Below are 18293 nucleotides of genomic sequence, written 5' to 3' on the forward strand. Positions count from 1 at the left end.
TAATTACTCTGGCTAAGATTCCTTCTTTTGGACAAATTATAAGGCAGCAATTCATGTATTTTTTTTGGAGAAAGCAATCCCAGAATGACACTGTGACAAGCTCAGAGAACATTTTTTTCCCCCATTTATATTACCCATAGGGACTTTTTTAAAGAAAATATTTGTTAAAGAGTTATGAATCAAACTATTGATTTAAAGATGATTATGATTGTATGTATATGTTATGCTCATTATATATTTAAGCATAGGGAGACTGACTTGCAGTGCTAAAGAGTGTTCTTTTAGTGCAATTTGCTTGTGATTCTGATTGGTGGAAATGTCTCTGAAAAATTATGTAATTTTGTTTCCAGACATTTGAATAAAACTTTCAAAAAAGTCCAGTACAAACATTACTACCGCTCAGCAACAGCAGCTGTCCCTGTTGCTAGGTGAAAAGAGCAATCCTCTTTAGGCTAGACTCCCCAATATAACAATGCTCGATTTGACCTTCGTGGACTTTGAGAGTGTGGCCTTTGAAATCTGCATTCTTCGAAGGATGCAGCCTCTGAACTGGGAGCTATCGTTTGCTGTTAGCATGTCGCTAAGCTAACAACAGAATAGAGTGCAACAGTTCGGTTCCAGAAATAAAAATCCCATTCACTTTCTCCATAGAGAAGTTGATTTTTTAAAACTTTACCTTTGAAGAAAGGTCTACTGTGAGCCGTTAGTCTGCATTATATATTTTATGTTTAATTCCTGGTGAAAAACAGAGTTCACCATGGTCCATTTATGTACATAATAAGGAGAATAAACTATCTATAAAATCGCATCTTGTCAACATTTGAACAGCTTTAAAGTTGTTGTTTTTTTATCGTTACATATTTGAGTAAGTTAAAACCTATTAATTACATTTATAAGTGTAATCTGGGGGATGAATCTTGGGATAGGCTATGCTGTGGATGATCCAATCATTCTATTCTTCGCAGTCCAGGAAATGAAAGACACATTTGTAGGCCGCATTTGAAGGATCTTTCAAATTGGGACAGCATTCTTAGTGCCGCTTTTGATGCATTCGAATCCAGCTTTCGAAGGATGTAGGCTCTGAATTGGGACACAACTTCTATTGAAATCCATTGTGAGTAAAGTCTCCCATCCAACTTTTTTTGTGGACTACACAGTTACAAGAAAGTACAGGTTTGCCTTGAGATGTATCAGGTACTAATGATGATGTAGAGGAAATAATGACAATAATACTGAAAATGTACATTTAGCTACTCTGACTAAATGCAAAGTACAAACAAAATGGTGTAGTCACCCAAGAAGGGCAAAATAAAATCAGCAGAGCAAAGAAAGAAAAACTTCACACAAAGACATCAAGTTCATCAGACAGCATCTAATGGACAGACAATTGCCGTAAGACACACATCCAGGGCATTAGTTGAGCCTCACTGACCCATAAGGTCAAGTCTAAATTAACAGAACTGCTAGTGCTTGTCTTATCATTAATGTAACGGTTATGTCTTCATTTAGTTTGTCTTGTCTTGTTCAGTTCATTTGCCCTCATTGTGTATCTTGATTAGTTAACCATTCACACCTGTTTCTGTTCTCCCTGATTACATTCTTCCTCATTAGTTCCCTTATAAAGTCTCCCTGTTCTGTTCAGTCCACCGTTGGTGATTGTATGTTACCCGGTGAGTACTCTTCATCTTCCTGGAATAAATATCACTTATTTGGATTATCTTCGTCTTCATGTGCTCTCTCGTTATCCGCCTTGTTAGCAGCGTGACAATTACTTTACAGTCCATTTAATTACACACATTAACATAACTGAGTGTAGCTATTGTTACTTTTGGAATTAATGTTTTTTTTTTTTTTGAGACCATCACCTTCACCTCAGTTTGGTATAGCTGAACAATAACCTTAACTCATTTTAAAGTTTTTCTTTCCATTCATCTGGTCCGTTATGTCTTCTGATGATGGAGGAATTGTAAAATAATTTTTCTCAAAATACTGTTAAGCTATTTTAGTTCTTACAGAACTGTGGGTCCACGTAGCTGACGACAGCTCTTTATTCTTGGGTGTGCCACCCGTGTATCATCCAAGAAGGTTAGACCGCAAACCTCTCCAGTCCACAGTGGTTTCCCTCACTACCCATTTCAGTACAAATCATACACACACACACTTTAAAATCTTCAACATGTCTGAACTCTCTCCAGAAACATAAGAGCAATACATTTAGTATGTTATCTATAAAAATTTTCCTCCTGTCAATTCAGGCCAGTGAAAAATTTGAAGGAAATGTAACTAAGCAGTCAGGATGAATTTTTTTCTTCCATATAAAATATGTGCTGGTCTATTCATATGTGCCGCTGATGTGCTTCTATTCGTGGTCTAGACAGGTTGTTTCCCATACAAACAAAGTATGTGTTTCCTTTGGCAAAGTATGTACCTGTGGAACTGGTTTGTTCATCTCGATACTGAAGCGGTATGTGCACAACCTTGTTTTCTTCTGGTTCTGTGAGTGTACTATTATTTTACTGCCAGTAAGATATTTTCATGGTTATTATGAAGTAGATCTTTTGGATAAAGATGCATTTGAGGGAAACAGACTGAATGGTGGTTGAATCATTTATTATTGGTGTTACACAAATCAAGCAGCAGAATTATGGGCCGCACTGGCCAGACCTCCAATCAATCTATATGACGTTTCCATTCAAACCAATACTAAATCTTCACAAATTAATTTAGTGATAATTATATTCACATATGTATACTTAAAAAACAATTTAAATTTCCACGTATAAAAAGACAACTTAAAATCTAACAAGATTTAGTGCAAAGGCAGAAACAGTAAAAAACAAAACAAAAAAACCCTATTGTTTTTATTTTACAATTTCCAGTACAAAAAAATAGTGAGGTTAGAGATGTGTGTCTGCGATCGGGATCCGCCGCAGCTCTACGATCTGAGAGTTAGCCACACTACCTCCATCATGACTGCCGTGGATTGACTCGTTGTCACTCATGTTAAGGCCAGAACCTGTGTGTAGGTAAACCATTATTTTCATATTTTGGTCTCTTCCAAAGAAACATAACTAGTATTCATAAAAAATAAATAAAAAAGTTCAAGCGAACTACCATTTTGGAGAAAGGGACTTACCAGTTTTTAAGGCAAATATGAGGTCATCAAACTCCTGTGACTCCTCGTCCTGCACCAGATTAGTGTTGATGAACCCTCCTTCTGTGATGTAGGTCTCGTCCTGAGGACTCTGTTTGAAAACACTGCTGGGTTGACTGCTGGGCCTCAGGGAAGCTCTCTCCCAGTCTGCAGAGATCTGCAAAACATAACAAAAAGGGTCTTTAGATGTCAGAAAAAGCAAACAACTACCATTTTTTCAAAGCTTCAGCAAATTAAAATGACTTCTAGTTTGTGTACCCAGTCTGAGCTTAAATGACCCACACAAATCAGCCCTGAATTCACTAGATTTTCTGGTGCTGGGGCCATTCAGAGGTTACAAAGGCTTGGATTTCTATAGAGTCTTGCTAGGATGGGTTTGTGGGGTGAGACAGAGTTCACAAGCATTCATATGTTATGTAATTAATTCTGGCATAGCTGAGGATGAGATTTTTATATGTGAGGGAAATTAATAATGTTACAAAATAGTTATTTGAACTTTCTATTCATCAAAAATATGAAAAATGTGTTGGGTTTCTACAAAAATATTAAGCAGAACAACTTATCTATCATCAACAATGATAAAAATAAGAAACGTTTCGGCGACACTTCACAATAAGTATACAGTAATAAAGTACTTACAAATCATTTGCAAACTATTAGCTTATAATTAATTTATAGCTTATTATAGCAATAGTCTCTACATTGTTAATATATTAATAGGCTATATACAAATACTGAGTTCTTCATTCATTGTCACTGTAATTAACACAATTGTTATTGTTTAATAAGCTCATATGTAAAAAAAAAAAAAATGTTTACAAATAGTTTAATTAACTCATAAAAATATTTAGATAATGTTTTTTTATGCTTTGTTAACAACTTATTACTCATAAGTGATGCACAGTATTTTAAACCAGAAGTGAATTGTCAATGGTTATTAGAAGTAAATAGTTCTCACTTTAGATTAGGTCACAGAAAATGTCATTAATTAAGTGCTTAAACAAACCTTTATTGGACATTAATTGCATTCATATTAAGTGTTCATTAAAATACACACACTTTAAAACTCATATTTTCCGTGACCTAATCTAAAGTGATAACTACCGTTAAGCATCAAAAACATCTAGTTCTGTACATGTGAGCTAAATATTTATTATTATAAACAATAATAATTGTGTTAATTGCAGTGACAATGAATGAAGTACTCACTATTTATCTGTAGCCTATTAATAAATTAACAATGTAGAGACTGCAATATATAAACTATAAATTAACTATAAGCTAATAGTTTGCAAATGATTTGCAAGTACTTCATTACTGTGTACGTATTATAAAGTGTTACCAATGTTTCTTGAGCACCATATCAGCATATAACAAAGATTTTTGAAGGATCATGTGATTTTTTAAATATATTAAAATAGAAAACTTTTTAATTGTAACAATATTTCACGTTGTTACTGTTTTTACTGTATTTTTGATTAAATAAATGCAGCCTTTGTCGAGCCCAAACTTTTGAATGGTAGTGTATATAACAATACCAATGATGACTTAAAGATCACTTTTACTTTTATATTAAATAATCATGACAATACTTGTTTTGGGAAATCCAGTTCATTAAATAATATATAAGAGGTTAATTTCACTTGATTATTTTCTCTTTTTCTAAACCTGACTGACACAAAAACCTGATGGACCAAACAATAATTATTCATAATCAGAGAATGATAAATTCTCACCTAAAGTTACAGTAAAGCAGCCGATATGCTATGAACAATACAAAAATATAACACTGCAAAAACAAACACCATTAATAATGACTTCACCATGGCTGGTTTGAGACACAATGCTTTACATTTCAACATTCCTCCAGGTTTCTTTGTTGTTATCCTACTAACAGTCATGTAGCCATTTTTTGTAATATAAACGGTACAGCAAACTCTACCAGTAGACATATTTCTAATGTTTCCGCATATAAGAGACACAACAAACTAAATAGAGACTAAATAGTTGATGTTTTGAAGAGGCAGGGATATCCATCACACTAACCCTTCTGACTTCATTTTGTGACATAAATCTACTCTTTCGCTCATTTTAATCATCAAAGCAAAGAACAATTTGCCTCATTAAACACAACATTGTGAAACAGTACATCTGGCCAGCCCTCCCTTTAATGTGCTTCCTAATGGCAATGGCTTCATTTCCTTTGCTTTTCCCAGGAGGATGTAAGGAGAGGCCACTCCAGTCCACCATGTCCCAGGCACCACATTCTGGTACAATAACCCATCAGCAGTCCTGTAATCAGAACAGAATGTACGCTGGGTGAACTGAGCACCACCAGGCACCTAGTCAAGTCTGTTTGAAGAGCCGGCCACCCCTCCAGTGCGTGGTTTCCTTTCCTAACTCTACCGGTCACCTCCTCCCCACTCAACCGTCTCTTGTCCCGAGGCCACATGTGACACTACGAGCCACTTTAAGCCAGAAGTCAGTGCTCTCATGAACAAAACAGGATTACCTCCTAAGTCTGCACAAGAGGTCAAAAACTATAGTCTTGCCACAGTAGCCTACTATTGATTTGGCCCCTCAAGCTGAATTGTCAAATCAAAATTCAGTAAGGCTGGGAAACTATAGCATCAATGGATTCAACTAAGCAGGCAAGGTTTTGGGAATACATTGACTTTAGTTAAATAAATAAATATATTTACAATTTCAAGGCTTTTTGCATTGATTTTTCTCTTTAATATAAGCTTTATACAATTATTGGAGGATGAACTTAAACCAGACCTCTTCATTTGCACCCGCACAATGAAAAGACAAACCCTAGCACTGACAGCACAAACAAAAAAATACCAAAACGTAGGGTGAACTATGTAAAAGTTGAATGGAGCATCAATAAAAAGCTTTTACTTTAAGTTTTATTATGATGCTACAACCCTCATAAATGTAAATGTATCAAAATAATAATGAATATAATTCCTCATTCCAAGACCTGAAAAACAAAAAAAAAACAAAAAAAAAACAAGCGCAAGCGCCATTCTAACGAAACCCGGTAAGCATGTCTGTTGTCGTTGGCTGGCCTATATGTCAATCCAGTATGAATTAGCCTTACATTGGTCAAGCTGGATTTTAGGACCATGGTACAGTAGATCATTTGTTACTGGTTCAAATGTTCCATCAACCATCAAAAACCATCAACTGGTAGTCAAGATGATCCATCATCTAAATAAGTTTGGACTGGAAAATAACCATAAATGACCTATAATAACCATACACTGTTCAAACTAGAAACCATGGGAAGGGTAACACATAGGATACTATATGTATCGTGCAAATTATGGCACAGCTTCTATTAGGCTATTGGAAAATATTCATGCTATTGTATGAAATGTTTCATGAACGTATGCTCATAATCCATTAAAGTTTTAAAGAGTATCTCGCTCTATCTGAAAGCTACTGTCCAAGGTCATCTACTGTAACACGTTGAGGTAAAACAGAACAGTAGTTAAAACTAAATCCAAGCAAACAATTAAATGTTATCATAAAATAAATAAATAAACAAAAGAGGTCAAGATTCTGCAGCCAATGAGATTGTTTGCTCAACATTTAAAGGGCCCCTATTATGGATTTTTGAAAATGACCTTTTATGTAGTGTGTAACATAGCTCTTAGTGAATGAAAACATCCTGCAAAGTTTTAAATCTGAAAGTGCACCGTATATAAAGTTATTGTCTTTCAAAAGTAAGAGTCGACTCTGAGTCAATGAAATTAATTGTTTTTCAAAGGAGTCATAAGCCGTTTTGTTGTGACGTCAAGATGAAACATCAGCATATTGCCCGCCCACTTATTGTATGTGCCAACACCAGGGAAAACTTAAACCTCAAACACTGCAGCTGATTCCTGTGGATACTGGATAGCATCATGTCGAGAAGACGCTGTGCTCTACAATGTGAAGGTAAAGTCAGGGTAACACTTTATTTTGATGGTCCCTTTTGAACATTCTGTTGACTATAAGTAACTTTGCAACTACATGTCAACTAACTCTCATTAGAGTATTAGTGTACTGTCTGCTTAATATCTGATAACTCTTTATTGTGATGGTCCTCCAACAGACACTCTACTGACTAGAAGTAACTTTGCAACTACATGTCAACTTATTCTAACCCTAACCCTACCAGTCTACTAATACTCTAATGAGAGTTAGTAGACATGTAGGTGCAATGTTACTTCTAGACAACAGAATGTGTTAAAGGGACCATCAAAATAAAGTGAAACCAAAGTCAGTTTTTTTTTTCCACTGCCCAAGGACGAGCATGTGAAGAATCAGTGGTTAAAATTAATCTTTACCACGATATCACAGCAGTATAATCCTAAACTTTTGCTGTGTTCCCTTTATTTTACTGACGACTGCTTCTGAAATCTCGGAGTTCAATGCAGGATTCGCAAACCGCTTGCTCTTGAAAGATGGTGTGCAAAATACTTAGTTTTGATTTTATATTGTGTAGGTCTCCTGCTAACTGGCCAACTCACGTTATCACTGTCTGCTTCTGCTAATCAGTTTGTGGGCTACTATTACCTATAACTGTGTCTAAGATTTGTTTTACCAACGTTTATGTTACACCAGTCATTCACATCAGTCATTCACGCTAGAGCTCGGCTAATGTATAAATTGCATGCATGCACTGTTATTGATACAGTTTCCACGTGTTCACCGCAATATATTACAAAAATACTCTGTAAATAAATGAGTACAAGTAAAATAATCGGTTAGTTGATGGACATGTACTTGTTAATGCTGATGGTGAGGAATTACAGTTGCAACATCTCATAATGTACCTCAAACTGAGAAGTGTATCACTGAGAAACGTCCTGCTCGAGTTGTCCTTGCAATGGAGGTTCGGGTTGAAGAACTAGTTCTTCCAGTGTTTCATCATCGGACTCGCACTCACATTGATATGGTAAAATCGACGTCATTGTTCGTTACTGTCTTTAGTTTACGGTGTAGGAAGCCTCAGGACAGCTGACGTTGTTATGGCAATGGGCGCGCGCGCTGCACGCGGTAATCCAATCACAACAGACTGAGCTGTCTGGACAATCAGAGCAGAGTAGCTCGCGGAAAGGCAGGATTTAGAGAGATTGATTCATTAGACGAGTCCTTTGAGAATCATTGAAAATGTGGTGATGTGCAAATGTATATTATGAGGAAATTAAACAGTTTTTTGACCTTTGATGCATGTAAACCTGTTGTAGGAGACTCCAAAACAACATTAGGAAACTTTAAAATAGCATAATAGGGGCACTTTAAATAGTCTGGTTCAGTGTTTGCTGTTAGTTGCTCCTGCAGCAGAGCTCAACATTCATCAGAGTTTCTCTAATACCCTCTACCTCCCCCAGCTCCACCTGTCTAGATTTATACATGTGTATTCATGCAGCAGCAGCATATATAACATGCTGTCTGTATATTTACTGGCAGTTGCATGTCTAAACTTGCCCAGCAGGAGCAGCAGCAGCAGCGTGTAGCAGATCTAGTTCGTCAAGACTAAAAACATAATGTTATTTGATCTTGACGGACTGGATTTGCTACACATATATCCAGTAACATCCTAAAACAATTCAGAGAGTTGTCATGATTGGAAAAATATATAAATATATTCAATATATACTCAATTTGTTTCAGCAGTAGTATACTTTCAATCTCACTAATAAAAGTACAGAGTCTTGAGAACAGCTCAGACTGCAGGAATATCTCCTTTATAAATATCTCCTCTAAAAGCCTTTCTTGATCTCTGCCGATCTTTCCCATGCAGGCTGTGCTCTCTCCACAGGCCTCTCTCTCTCCTCCTAACCTCATGCACACCCTCTTTCCTGGATCTGTGAAAAGTTTACATTGAGGGCTCAGAGGAATGTGAGCTTCTACACCAGGCCTCTTTATTGCATAACACTTTCACAGTCTATGTGTGCGTGAGCAGACTTGATGAACAAACACAGGTCTGAGAATCCTCTGCCTTAGCCAGAGGATGATAAATAGGTGGTTATGCAAACACACATCTAAATGCTACCAATGTAATGTTACAAGTATATGTGTGCAAGGGAAAGCTGTCAGATGCCACTGCCAAATAAAGCATGAGCAATAACTGATCATTAGAAACATTTATCGAAACCCTCAGTAACAGACACACCTCTTCCATGGCACTGATGAGGTTCTGTGTGGACTTGCTGATTTCTCCTCCACCGACGGTAGCGGCACCGGTGCTCTGATACATGGAGTCTGGGCTGCCGTGACCATTCATCTCCACAGTGTAGGTTGCCTTAGCTGGCCAAAAGACCTGACTATGCATGATGAAGTACACGGAAAACACATACAGACCCTGGAAAAAGATTAATCACAAGTTAGAAGAGCTCAGCACACTGTCACATCAGATGAATTTAGTTATTTCCTCTATTCTGTTGAGAAAAGTAATGCAGGATCTCCATAGTATCCTAGTCAACATGAAATGTTTGGAACTCTGAATTAACTATGTACTATGTATCAGCATTTAGGACCATAATTATTCTATAATATTCAAAACAGATTCAGAGAAGGCTAATGTAAAACTCTTTCAGGAGCAACATTGTAAAGAGAATCACATCTAAAGTGTCCATCTGTTTGACATTCCAAATGTGTTTGTGCAACTAATCAAAAAGCACAAACATCACCAATCATTTGGTCTCCAAATCCAGATGACATTTTGTAACAGAATGACATCATTTCCCTCCCTCTGACATCATTGTCAATGAGGGTCTGGCCAACCGTGAATGATAATGGTCAGTAGCACCCAACCGAATATTGCTGTACACACACTCTTGCCAAATATCTCATGAACACCAGAAATGTTGTAACAAATGTGACATATGGGTGACAGACTGCAGGTGAAACTAAAATGAGTGGAGAAAAGTGCTGAGCTTTTGGTAATACAGAAGTTGGAAATATATGAAGACAGTATACAACATTAAACTGAACCCTTCCAAGCTCCAAAATGTAACAAAATATGCTTTATTTTATTCTGCTGTAATTATTACTCTAATACCAGAAGAATTTTATATTATCAGGACAGGTAGAGATCCATCCGTGTTAGATATAGATCTGGGTTGCTAAAGACCCGAATATGTAATAATGGGCAAAACATTTATGCATTAAAATATTATATATATTTATTTATTATATATATTTATTATATATATGGACTTGCTTCCTTTAAACTTGAACACAACTTTCTTTAAAACTCAGTTGCATCCATATGAAAGGTAAACATAATGTAGACTTTACTGAAACCACTGAAGCTCAACATCAAAGGCAGGAAAAATAGTGGATATAAGCACGTACACACACACACACACACACACACACACACACACACACACACACACACACACACACACACACACACACACACACACACACACACACACACACACACACACACACACACACACACACACACACACACACACACACACACACACACACACACACACACAAAATAGACCATTGATTTCAGGGCTCATTTAAAGACTATATGTGGGCAGCCTGTGCTCCACTGAACAGCTTTATCACTGCTACCTGAAAGACACACAAATGTCCAGAGGCTAGAGCAGCATGCTCAATTTTATTCTGCTTGTTACATAACTGTTCTCAGTTCAGGACAGAAAAGTGTGGTTTTACTACCTCGGGTATAAAGGAAATGAGCTTACATGATGCATCTTGTGAGAAATGGTGTGGAAGAAACAGACCAAGACCACTAATTAATAACCTTTAAAGGAATCGTCCACCTAAATTTACTCATCTGCATATCATTCAAGACACAACAGCACAATTAAAGTTTTTGCATAAGTAACATGAAATCTATATGACCCGTACGCCATATTCCAAGTCTTCTGAAATTTGGAAACCTGTGTGCCCGAAACTTGTGAGGAACACACTGAAATTGAAGCTGCAATTCACAGATAATCTATGATATTTTAACCCTTTCATGCATGATTTACGATAACCACAGTCAGGATTATTTTTCTGTTTCTATTGATCTTAGGGGCATGAACAACTTTTTTTAAGTATTGCATTACAAGTAACATGCATTATGTAATCGGATTACTTTTTTGACGTAACTGCAAATTACAATAATAAAACAAATACAATTATTTACAGCCAAAAAATTACTGAAGTGAAGTATTTTCAAGAACAGCAGTCACAATGAATTGTAGCCAAAATATAGCTAGTGATTCATGATGTCCAATTTAGTGGACAAATGATTAATCAGAATTTCCTTCCAATCTATGATATGCCTCCATAGATGTTAGTGTCACATTTATGTTTTGTTTTGGTTGTCATTGAGTTTAGTTTTTTTCCTGTCTGCCTGCCCGTTTGTGTTCCTAGTTTATCTCCTTGGTTCTTATTTTACATCTGTTCCCATTCTGTTAATTATCATCATAATCTGTGTATTTAAGCTCTGTGTTCATTCAGATCATTGTTCGGTTACGTGGTTTTGCTATTTCTTCTATTACTGATTTTTTTTAAATTTTTTTTTTATATTACCGACCACAATTTTGGAGGAAGTGTAGCAAGATAAATAATCTTGCTGACTACTGAATAATGTCTTGATATCTTTTTCACTTTCTCTATTATACATCCTTACATCCGGAAATCAGTGGTTCATATAAATCTGTTTACAGGCTTCCCAATCAGGCAGGACTAGCAGCACCATTCAAATGACATTACTGCAGTTTAATTACATTTACAGCAACAGCCAACTGAGAATTTAAGAGGACGATGGAAAATTAGCATCAGGAAAAAAAACAGCACACATGAAAACAGATGCTTAGGGCTTGATTATTGAAAACAGACTGGAACGTTTGCAGGAAATAAGGGGAATGTGTAGTGAATGGTTAAAAGCTGTAAAATATTACATATACATATAAATGATTCCTGAAGAATTCCTATGAGAATTAAAACCAAATTGAATCAACACAGCCACAAATGTCTCTACGGGCCGGCCTCCCACATGTTTGTGAATATTTTCCAGAGGAGGAGGTCATGTTTTTTTGAAGGCACTGTTGACATTTATGTGGTCATTTAGAGTTTGACTCAAAGGGAGTCAAAACAAAATGTAGGTGCTATTTATGCTCTTTCTAGGTGAAGGGCATCATGTTTAACCCAGTCATGTTTTGGCTGTGTCAGAAACAATAACAGCTTCTCTGACCTGCTATTAGTCAGTCTGTAATTTATGACAAGCAACACAGAAGCAGAACAAATATTCTCAACTGTGTGTTTATGTTGTTTACACTAACTGTAACAGTGAGGAAATATTGAGGACAGCAAGCACTGATATGGCTGGTTTTATCTTTTCTGCTGTTGGTAAGAAATTTTGGTTAAAAAGTTACTTGTTACTTGAACTTGGTACGGGGCAACAGCCACAAGAGGCCATCTGAACAACACGCCGATGTCAAACTCAGTGTCAACAAGCTTTAAGACATATTTAGCTTGTTATGTTGCATTTTACTATATAAATCAGTCTGTTGCACATCTATATGATAAATATGCACTTCTGTATGATGCTGTTTTCTTTTTTGCATAGAGATGAAATACTGGGAACAAAATAAGATAGAACAGATAGAGCATGTATTGCATTAACCCTCATCTGTTCAAAAAAAAAAGAAAACTCTGTATAAAGTTGCATCAAATTATTAACAGTGAAGGTCCATAAGCCTAAAGGTGCAGTCACAGACAACTTCGTTGGAAAAATCTAGTCATTTCAACAGGAATCAGAGGTTTGCAGATTTTACATTCAAGTTGTTCACACATATTCAACGCACTGACCAACAGGAAGCGGCTTGGTATGAAAGGGACTTTTGTGGGAGCTGTGCTTCTTGCAGCTCTATACTATTGCACAATGGACCCGTTTTTGGTCCTTAAACGGACAGTTCACCCAAAAATGAAAATTCTGTCATCATTTACTCATGCTCAAATTGTTACAAACCTGTATGAATTTATGTATTCTGCTGAACACAACAGTTTATGGACCCCATTGACTACCACAGTATTTTCTTTTTTCCATACTATGATGAATGCAATTCAATAGGGTTCATAAACTGTTTGGCTACCCATATTCTTCAAAATATCTTCTTTTGTGTTCAGAAGAAGAACCACATTCATACAGGTTTGGAACAACTTGAGCATGAGTAAATGATGACAGAATTTTCATTTTTGGGTGAACTATCCCTTTAAAAGTTATGTAACATTTTAAAAGTTTAAACATTCTTCTTCCTTTTCTTCCTTGTAACACAATCCTGATGATAAAGAGTTATTAAGAGGAACTATCCTATGAAGTTAGTCAAGTGTTAACTTCTTCCAGCACTGGTCTATTGACTGCAGTGGTTCCAAGTCAACAGATAAACAAACATATATAATATATAATGACTCTGAATATAGTCCACCCCCTCTCGTAGCCAGTATCTTTAAGACGATGTTATGCAAGAGATGCAGAGCCTTTAGAAATCAATAGGCTGTAAAACTGCAGTAGCTATCTTTTCTATCTATCTAGAATGGGTAGAAACTATACGACACAATAGTAGACTGGGCAGTTGTGCAGTGATAGTGAGGTGATTGTGAGAGTAATACATCTGTATTCAGAGATAAGATGGCTGTTTGCAGGTCTTACACTAAATGCGGAGCCCTTTGGGCCCTCAAATGTGAAGATTACCTGTATCGATCTATTTTCAGGATTAGTGGTGCACTCTTGCTGTGGACCCTTAAATCAAACTGAATGTGATTCTGGGGATCAGAACTTTATTACTTTTACAGTTCAATGACAAAATACTTCAGAGATAAGATTAGATTACACATATTTAACAGCAACCACAACTTGCTCTGTTAGAAATTCTCCATCTACAATATAACCACATCCCCATTAAATAAATAACCACTCAAAGGTTTGGCATCAGTAAGGGTGTCTGTAATTTAAAAAAATAATAATGTTTTTGCAGGCTGATGCTCACCAAAGCTGCATTTATTTGATCAAACATAAAGTAATAGTAACAGTAATATTGTGAAATATTATAACTATTTAAAATATAGCTTATTTATATTTGAATGTATTTTTAAAATGTAATTTATTCCTGCATGGCAAAGCTGAATTTATCCATTACGCCAATCTTCAGTGTCACATGATCATTCACAAGAAGCATTTGTTACTATTATCAGTGTTGAAAACAGTTGTGCTGCTTAATATTTTTGGAAACCTAGGTTTTTTCAGGATTCTTTGAATAGAAAGTTTAAAAAAGCTGCATTTATATGAAATAGAAATCTTTTTTTTAACATTATAAATGCCTTTCCTGTCACTTTTTATCAATTGAATGCATCCTTGCTGAATAAATGTATAAATAAATCATAATTACTGGCCCCAAACTTTTGAACCATAAATACAATAAATAAAGATACGTGCAATCACAATGGATGGAAAGTGTTCATTAATATCTCTTTTTGTAAAATATCATACATTTATATTTATTATGCAGTGTCATGGGATATTGACAAAAATGCACTAGTTTGTCTAAACTATACCCAAAATATTGCATGAATGAGCTTTAAAAAGGAAAACGGCTTTTAAATAAAAGTGAGAGTTACATCATATCATGTGTGTTCTTACCAAAAAGATATTGAAGATAACAAGGAGGATCAGCATCCACAGGTATCTGTAGGCCATGTGCAATCCAGCCCAAAGACAGACCAGAGACACCAGAGCGAACAGATACAACATCATGGGCACCTCTGAAGAACAAACAGCAAGAAATTGAGTTAACCTTCAATTGAGTTTGCATGATCAAATAGGTTCATTTGAAAAAAAAAAAATACATTTCAAGATGGCAACATTTGAAGTTAATATATTTCTAGAAAAATCACAAGAGCTTTGCTCATCAGTTTTCAGATGCATGGATGCTGACTGTGCTATTTTGTCTCTGCTTGCATGCACTGATGCCAGCAGCCAGGGTGCTGTTTTCAGTTACAGAGTGAGCCGGCCAGGCATGCTTCAGTTTTTCCATAGTTCAGACAAGCTTTTCACATGCAGCTAGAGCCCTTTGAAAAGCTTTCGCTCTGGCATAAGAGCCATGTGGGCACGTTTATTGACCTGGGGCAGGAGTCCAAGATGGCTGCCAGCGAAAACAAACAAACCAAAACAACAAAAGAGGGGGAATAAATATCATTAAGCATGTCACAGTAACTGTTCTGGGGTGAGTGAGGACAGCCATGGGTGCAAAGTACTTGGCCCGAGAGCGTTCTTCGTGTGGGCAAACAATGCACCCCAGTGCCAAGAGTCACTCAAGCGTACTGCCACAAGGACTTTAAGCAGGCTGAGTGTTTTACTTTAACAACGGTTATGAGTTTAATTGCTGAAACATTCACTCAGCTTGAGAAGGTGGAAGAAAAATATGTTGCAAGCACTCTGTAGGTCAAACCCTGAAATTCTGGCAACAACATAAAGTAATCGTTTACTCAAAGTCATGGTATCATAAACATAAGTGCTAGGGTTATGCATTTTGATAATTCTGTGTAGTGTGTATTTGAATACTTAAAGTACTCACAAACCCATTCATGCAAATAAGCAAAGATGCAATACAGCAACTACCAGTAAATGAGCATGTAACCAAATCACAAACATTTAAATGTTATAAAAAATAAAATTACAACAAAATAATAAAATAGTACATTTTATTTATAAAAATAAACATTTCATAACTGAAAAATTGTAAATATCTTACACACTGTACGATTTTTTGCCCATATTTACTCGCTGACACCCCAAATCAGAGGCAAATCGGTGCTCATTCACACAAGTGATGATCGCGTAGTGTATATGATCAAAGACGCGATCCGAGAGAGGCGTCACCGATGCCTGTAAAATATTTAGCATGCCAAATACTGTATCTGGACCTGTCTGCGACTCAGAGTCATGCAGTGTGAAATGTGTTTAGACTAAAAATTTCATCGATGATGACCTACAGCCAATGAGAGAGCAAGACACAGGGCAAGGGAAAGTTCAGGGGGAGGAGTCATAGATAGTCATAGGCTTCTTCAGGCAACCATTCTCTTCTTGATATCTTTTTATTTTTCACAGCAAATCGGCACACAAACAACTTGACTCACAAGCTTCTAGGGCGCATCATTTTAACAAGAAGAAATCCAGTCTGGCGAGATAACTCCTGTCTCACGCGTAATCTTTATTTCCTGTATTTCCTTTATTTCCTGTAACTTTTTTTTAATTATTATTATTAATTTTTTTTATTTTTTTTATGAGGTTAAGTGCTCACGGAAGAGATGGGTTTTCAGCTGTCTTTTGAATGTTGTCAGGGATACTGCATTCCGGATAAGGGTGGGGAGAGCATTCCACCAGCATGGAACCGTGAATGAGAATGTTCTGGAAAGTGATTTTGTGGCTCTCTGTGATGGAACCACAAGACGTCGCTCATTGACCGATTATATGACCGATTATATGTATATATGCTTATTTATCACCAAAGCTCTCTCTATTTTTGCTGTAGATCATTAAATCCTTACTCTGCCTCAGAAGTCTGTCCAAACTCAGTTTTGTGAGGTACCTTCATGCGCAAACGCTGCCTGCAAAGTCATATGCCTGATAAGACAGCGAGCCAACAAGTCAGCTGCATACGTTTTTCAAATGCAGACATAGTTTGTAGACCAGAAAGACTTGTCGGTGATTATTGTTGTGTAACATGTAACCCCTGATAATTAAACAAATACATAAATAAATGCCATTTTGTGTTTTCATGACCTTTCATTACTGTTAGCCATCCCCTAATAAATCATTTCACTTCTTGTATGTTACCTAATACCACTTCCTTTGGCTACACTAACACCTCATTTGTGATGACTATGTTGGCCAAGTACACAGCCCGGCAAAGCTGTGGGTGATAATTAGAGAGAGGAATAGACAGTCTGTGTCATTGTTTCTTTCAGCAGGCCTTATTTGCATCCACTCACCTCCTCGACCTTCTGAGAACCCTGTTTTTTAATTCGTACATTTAATGAGGGAACAAACAAGTTCGGCTCCAGAATGGAGAACAGGTTGACTCATCCATCATGCTCTCCTTTCATTACATAAACATGGACGTGAGCTCGGCCGAGCACTCTGAGTGCTCCAAACAATAGCAGAAAACCTGTATTCTCTTTTTTTTATAAAGCGCTTTCAGTGTCTATTTGATTTAGAACTAGAGCATCAATTCACTTATGAGACGACCTGAAAATTGAGTGAACAAGCGGAATATTAGAATATTAGCCTCTCTCTTTGATGCCTGCAATTGTTCGGACAATTAGAGGCTGAAATTAGACAACATATTAGCTCGGTTTGTTCTAGCACATGATTGAAGGTCATTAGATGCAACGGCAGATGTGCAGAACCCACATCTAGGGGAAAGGAATATTCATTGGTTTAACCTCAACAACACAACGCTTCCCTGGGCACGCTTACCGCATCCCTGATGACGGAAAACAATCACGCGTGCACCTGCAGACTTGTTCCCGCATGCTAGCATCTAATCAAATTAAGTCAAGCAAAACACCCTGCAAGTTCAAGAGAGATTTCAAATAATCCTCAAATTCTCCAAGCATCATTGCTGATATGCATGCACGCATGACAATAAACAGCAAATGAGATTATAATTGGCTTTCATTAGCGTGAATAAGGGTGAAGAGAATCAGTCCAATCCAATATCCGACTTCCTTTAGGGACAGGACTTGCTGTTTGAGAACACGGCGTCCTGTGCCTTCAGTGTCTGCACCATCCCAGTGTTTCACCAGCAGAACTAATGCACAAGCATTAACATCTGTTGTGCTTGTGCTTTGATGTTAATATGGCTCTGATGACACCATGAGTGCAAAGACAAACAGAGTCATAGGCCATGCATGACTGACATGTCTCTGGGGTGAGTCAGTGGAAGACCTGCCAGTCGAAGCAGGAAAACATTATGAAAGACTTGGCAATGAAAGTTAGGCCACACATTCTTTAGCTGATAGACAACACATGGCTCAAGGCCGAAGTTTAACACCAGGTTAGCACAACAAAAATGCCTTGGTCATTCCTTCCACCTGTCTTACTTTA

General features: G+C 36.9%; 1 protein-coding gene across 1 annotated transcript in view; it reads right to left on the reverse strand.

Annotated features, from left to right (window-relative positions):
- Positions 1–2590: 2590 nt before the first annotated feature.
- adgrv1 (adhesion G protein-coupled receptor V1) overlaps positions 2591–18293 on the reverse strand; it is a 159709-nt gene continuing 144006 nt past the window's right edge. Inside the window, exons 87-90 of the mRNA XM_079872944.1 lie at positions 14826–14947; positions 9327–9515; positions 3137–3311; positions 2591–3016 (exon numbers count right to left, since the gene is read on the reverse strand). Coding sequence (XP_079729070.1) covers positions 2898–3016; positions 3137–3311; positions 9327–9515; positions 14826–14947 — 605 coding nt within the window. The 3' untranslated portion in view covers positions 2591–2897. The remainder of the gene's footprint in view (positions 3017–3136; positions 3312–9326; positions 9516–14825; positions 14948–18293) is intronic.

This window comes from Squalius cephalus (assembly GCF_949319135.1).
Source record: "Squalius cephalus genome assembly, chromosome: 5".
NCBI lineage: Eukaryota > Metazoa > Chordata > Actinopteri > Cypriniformes > Leuciscidae > Squalius > Squalius cephalus.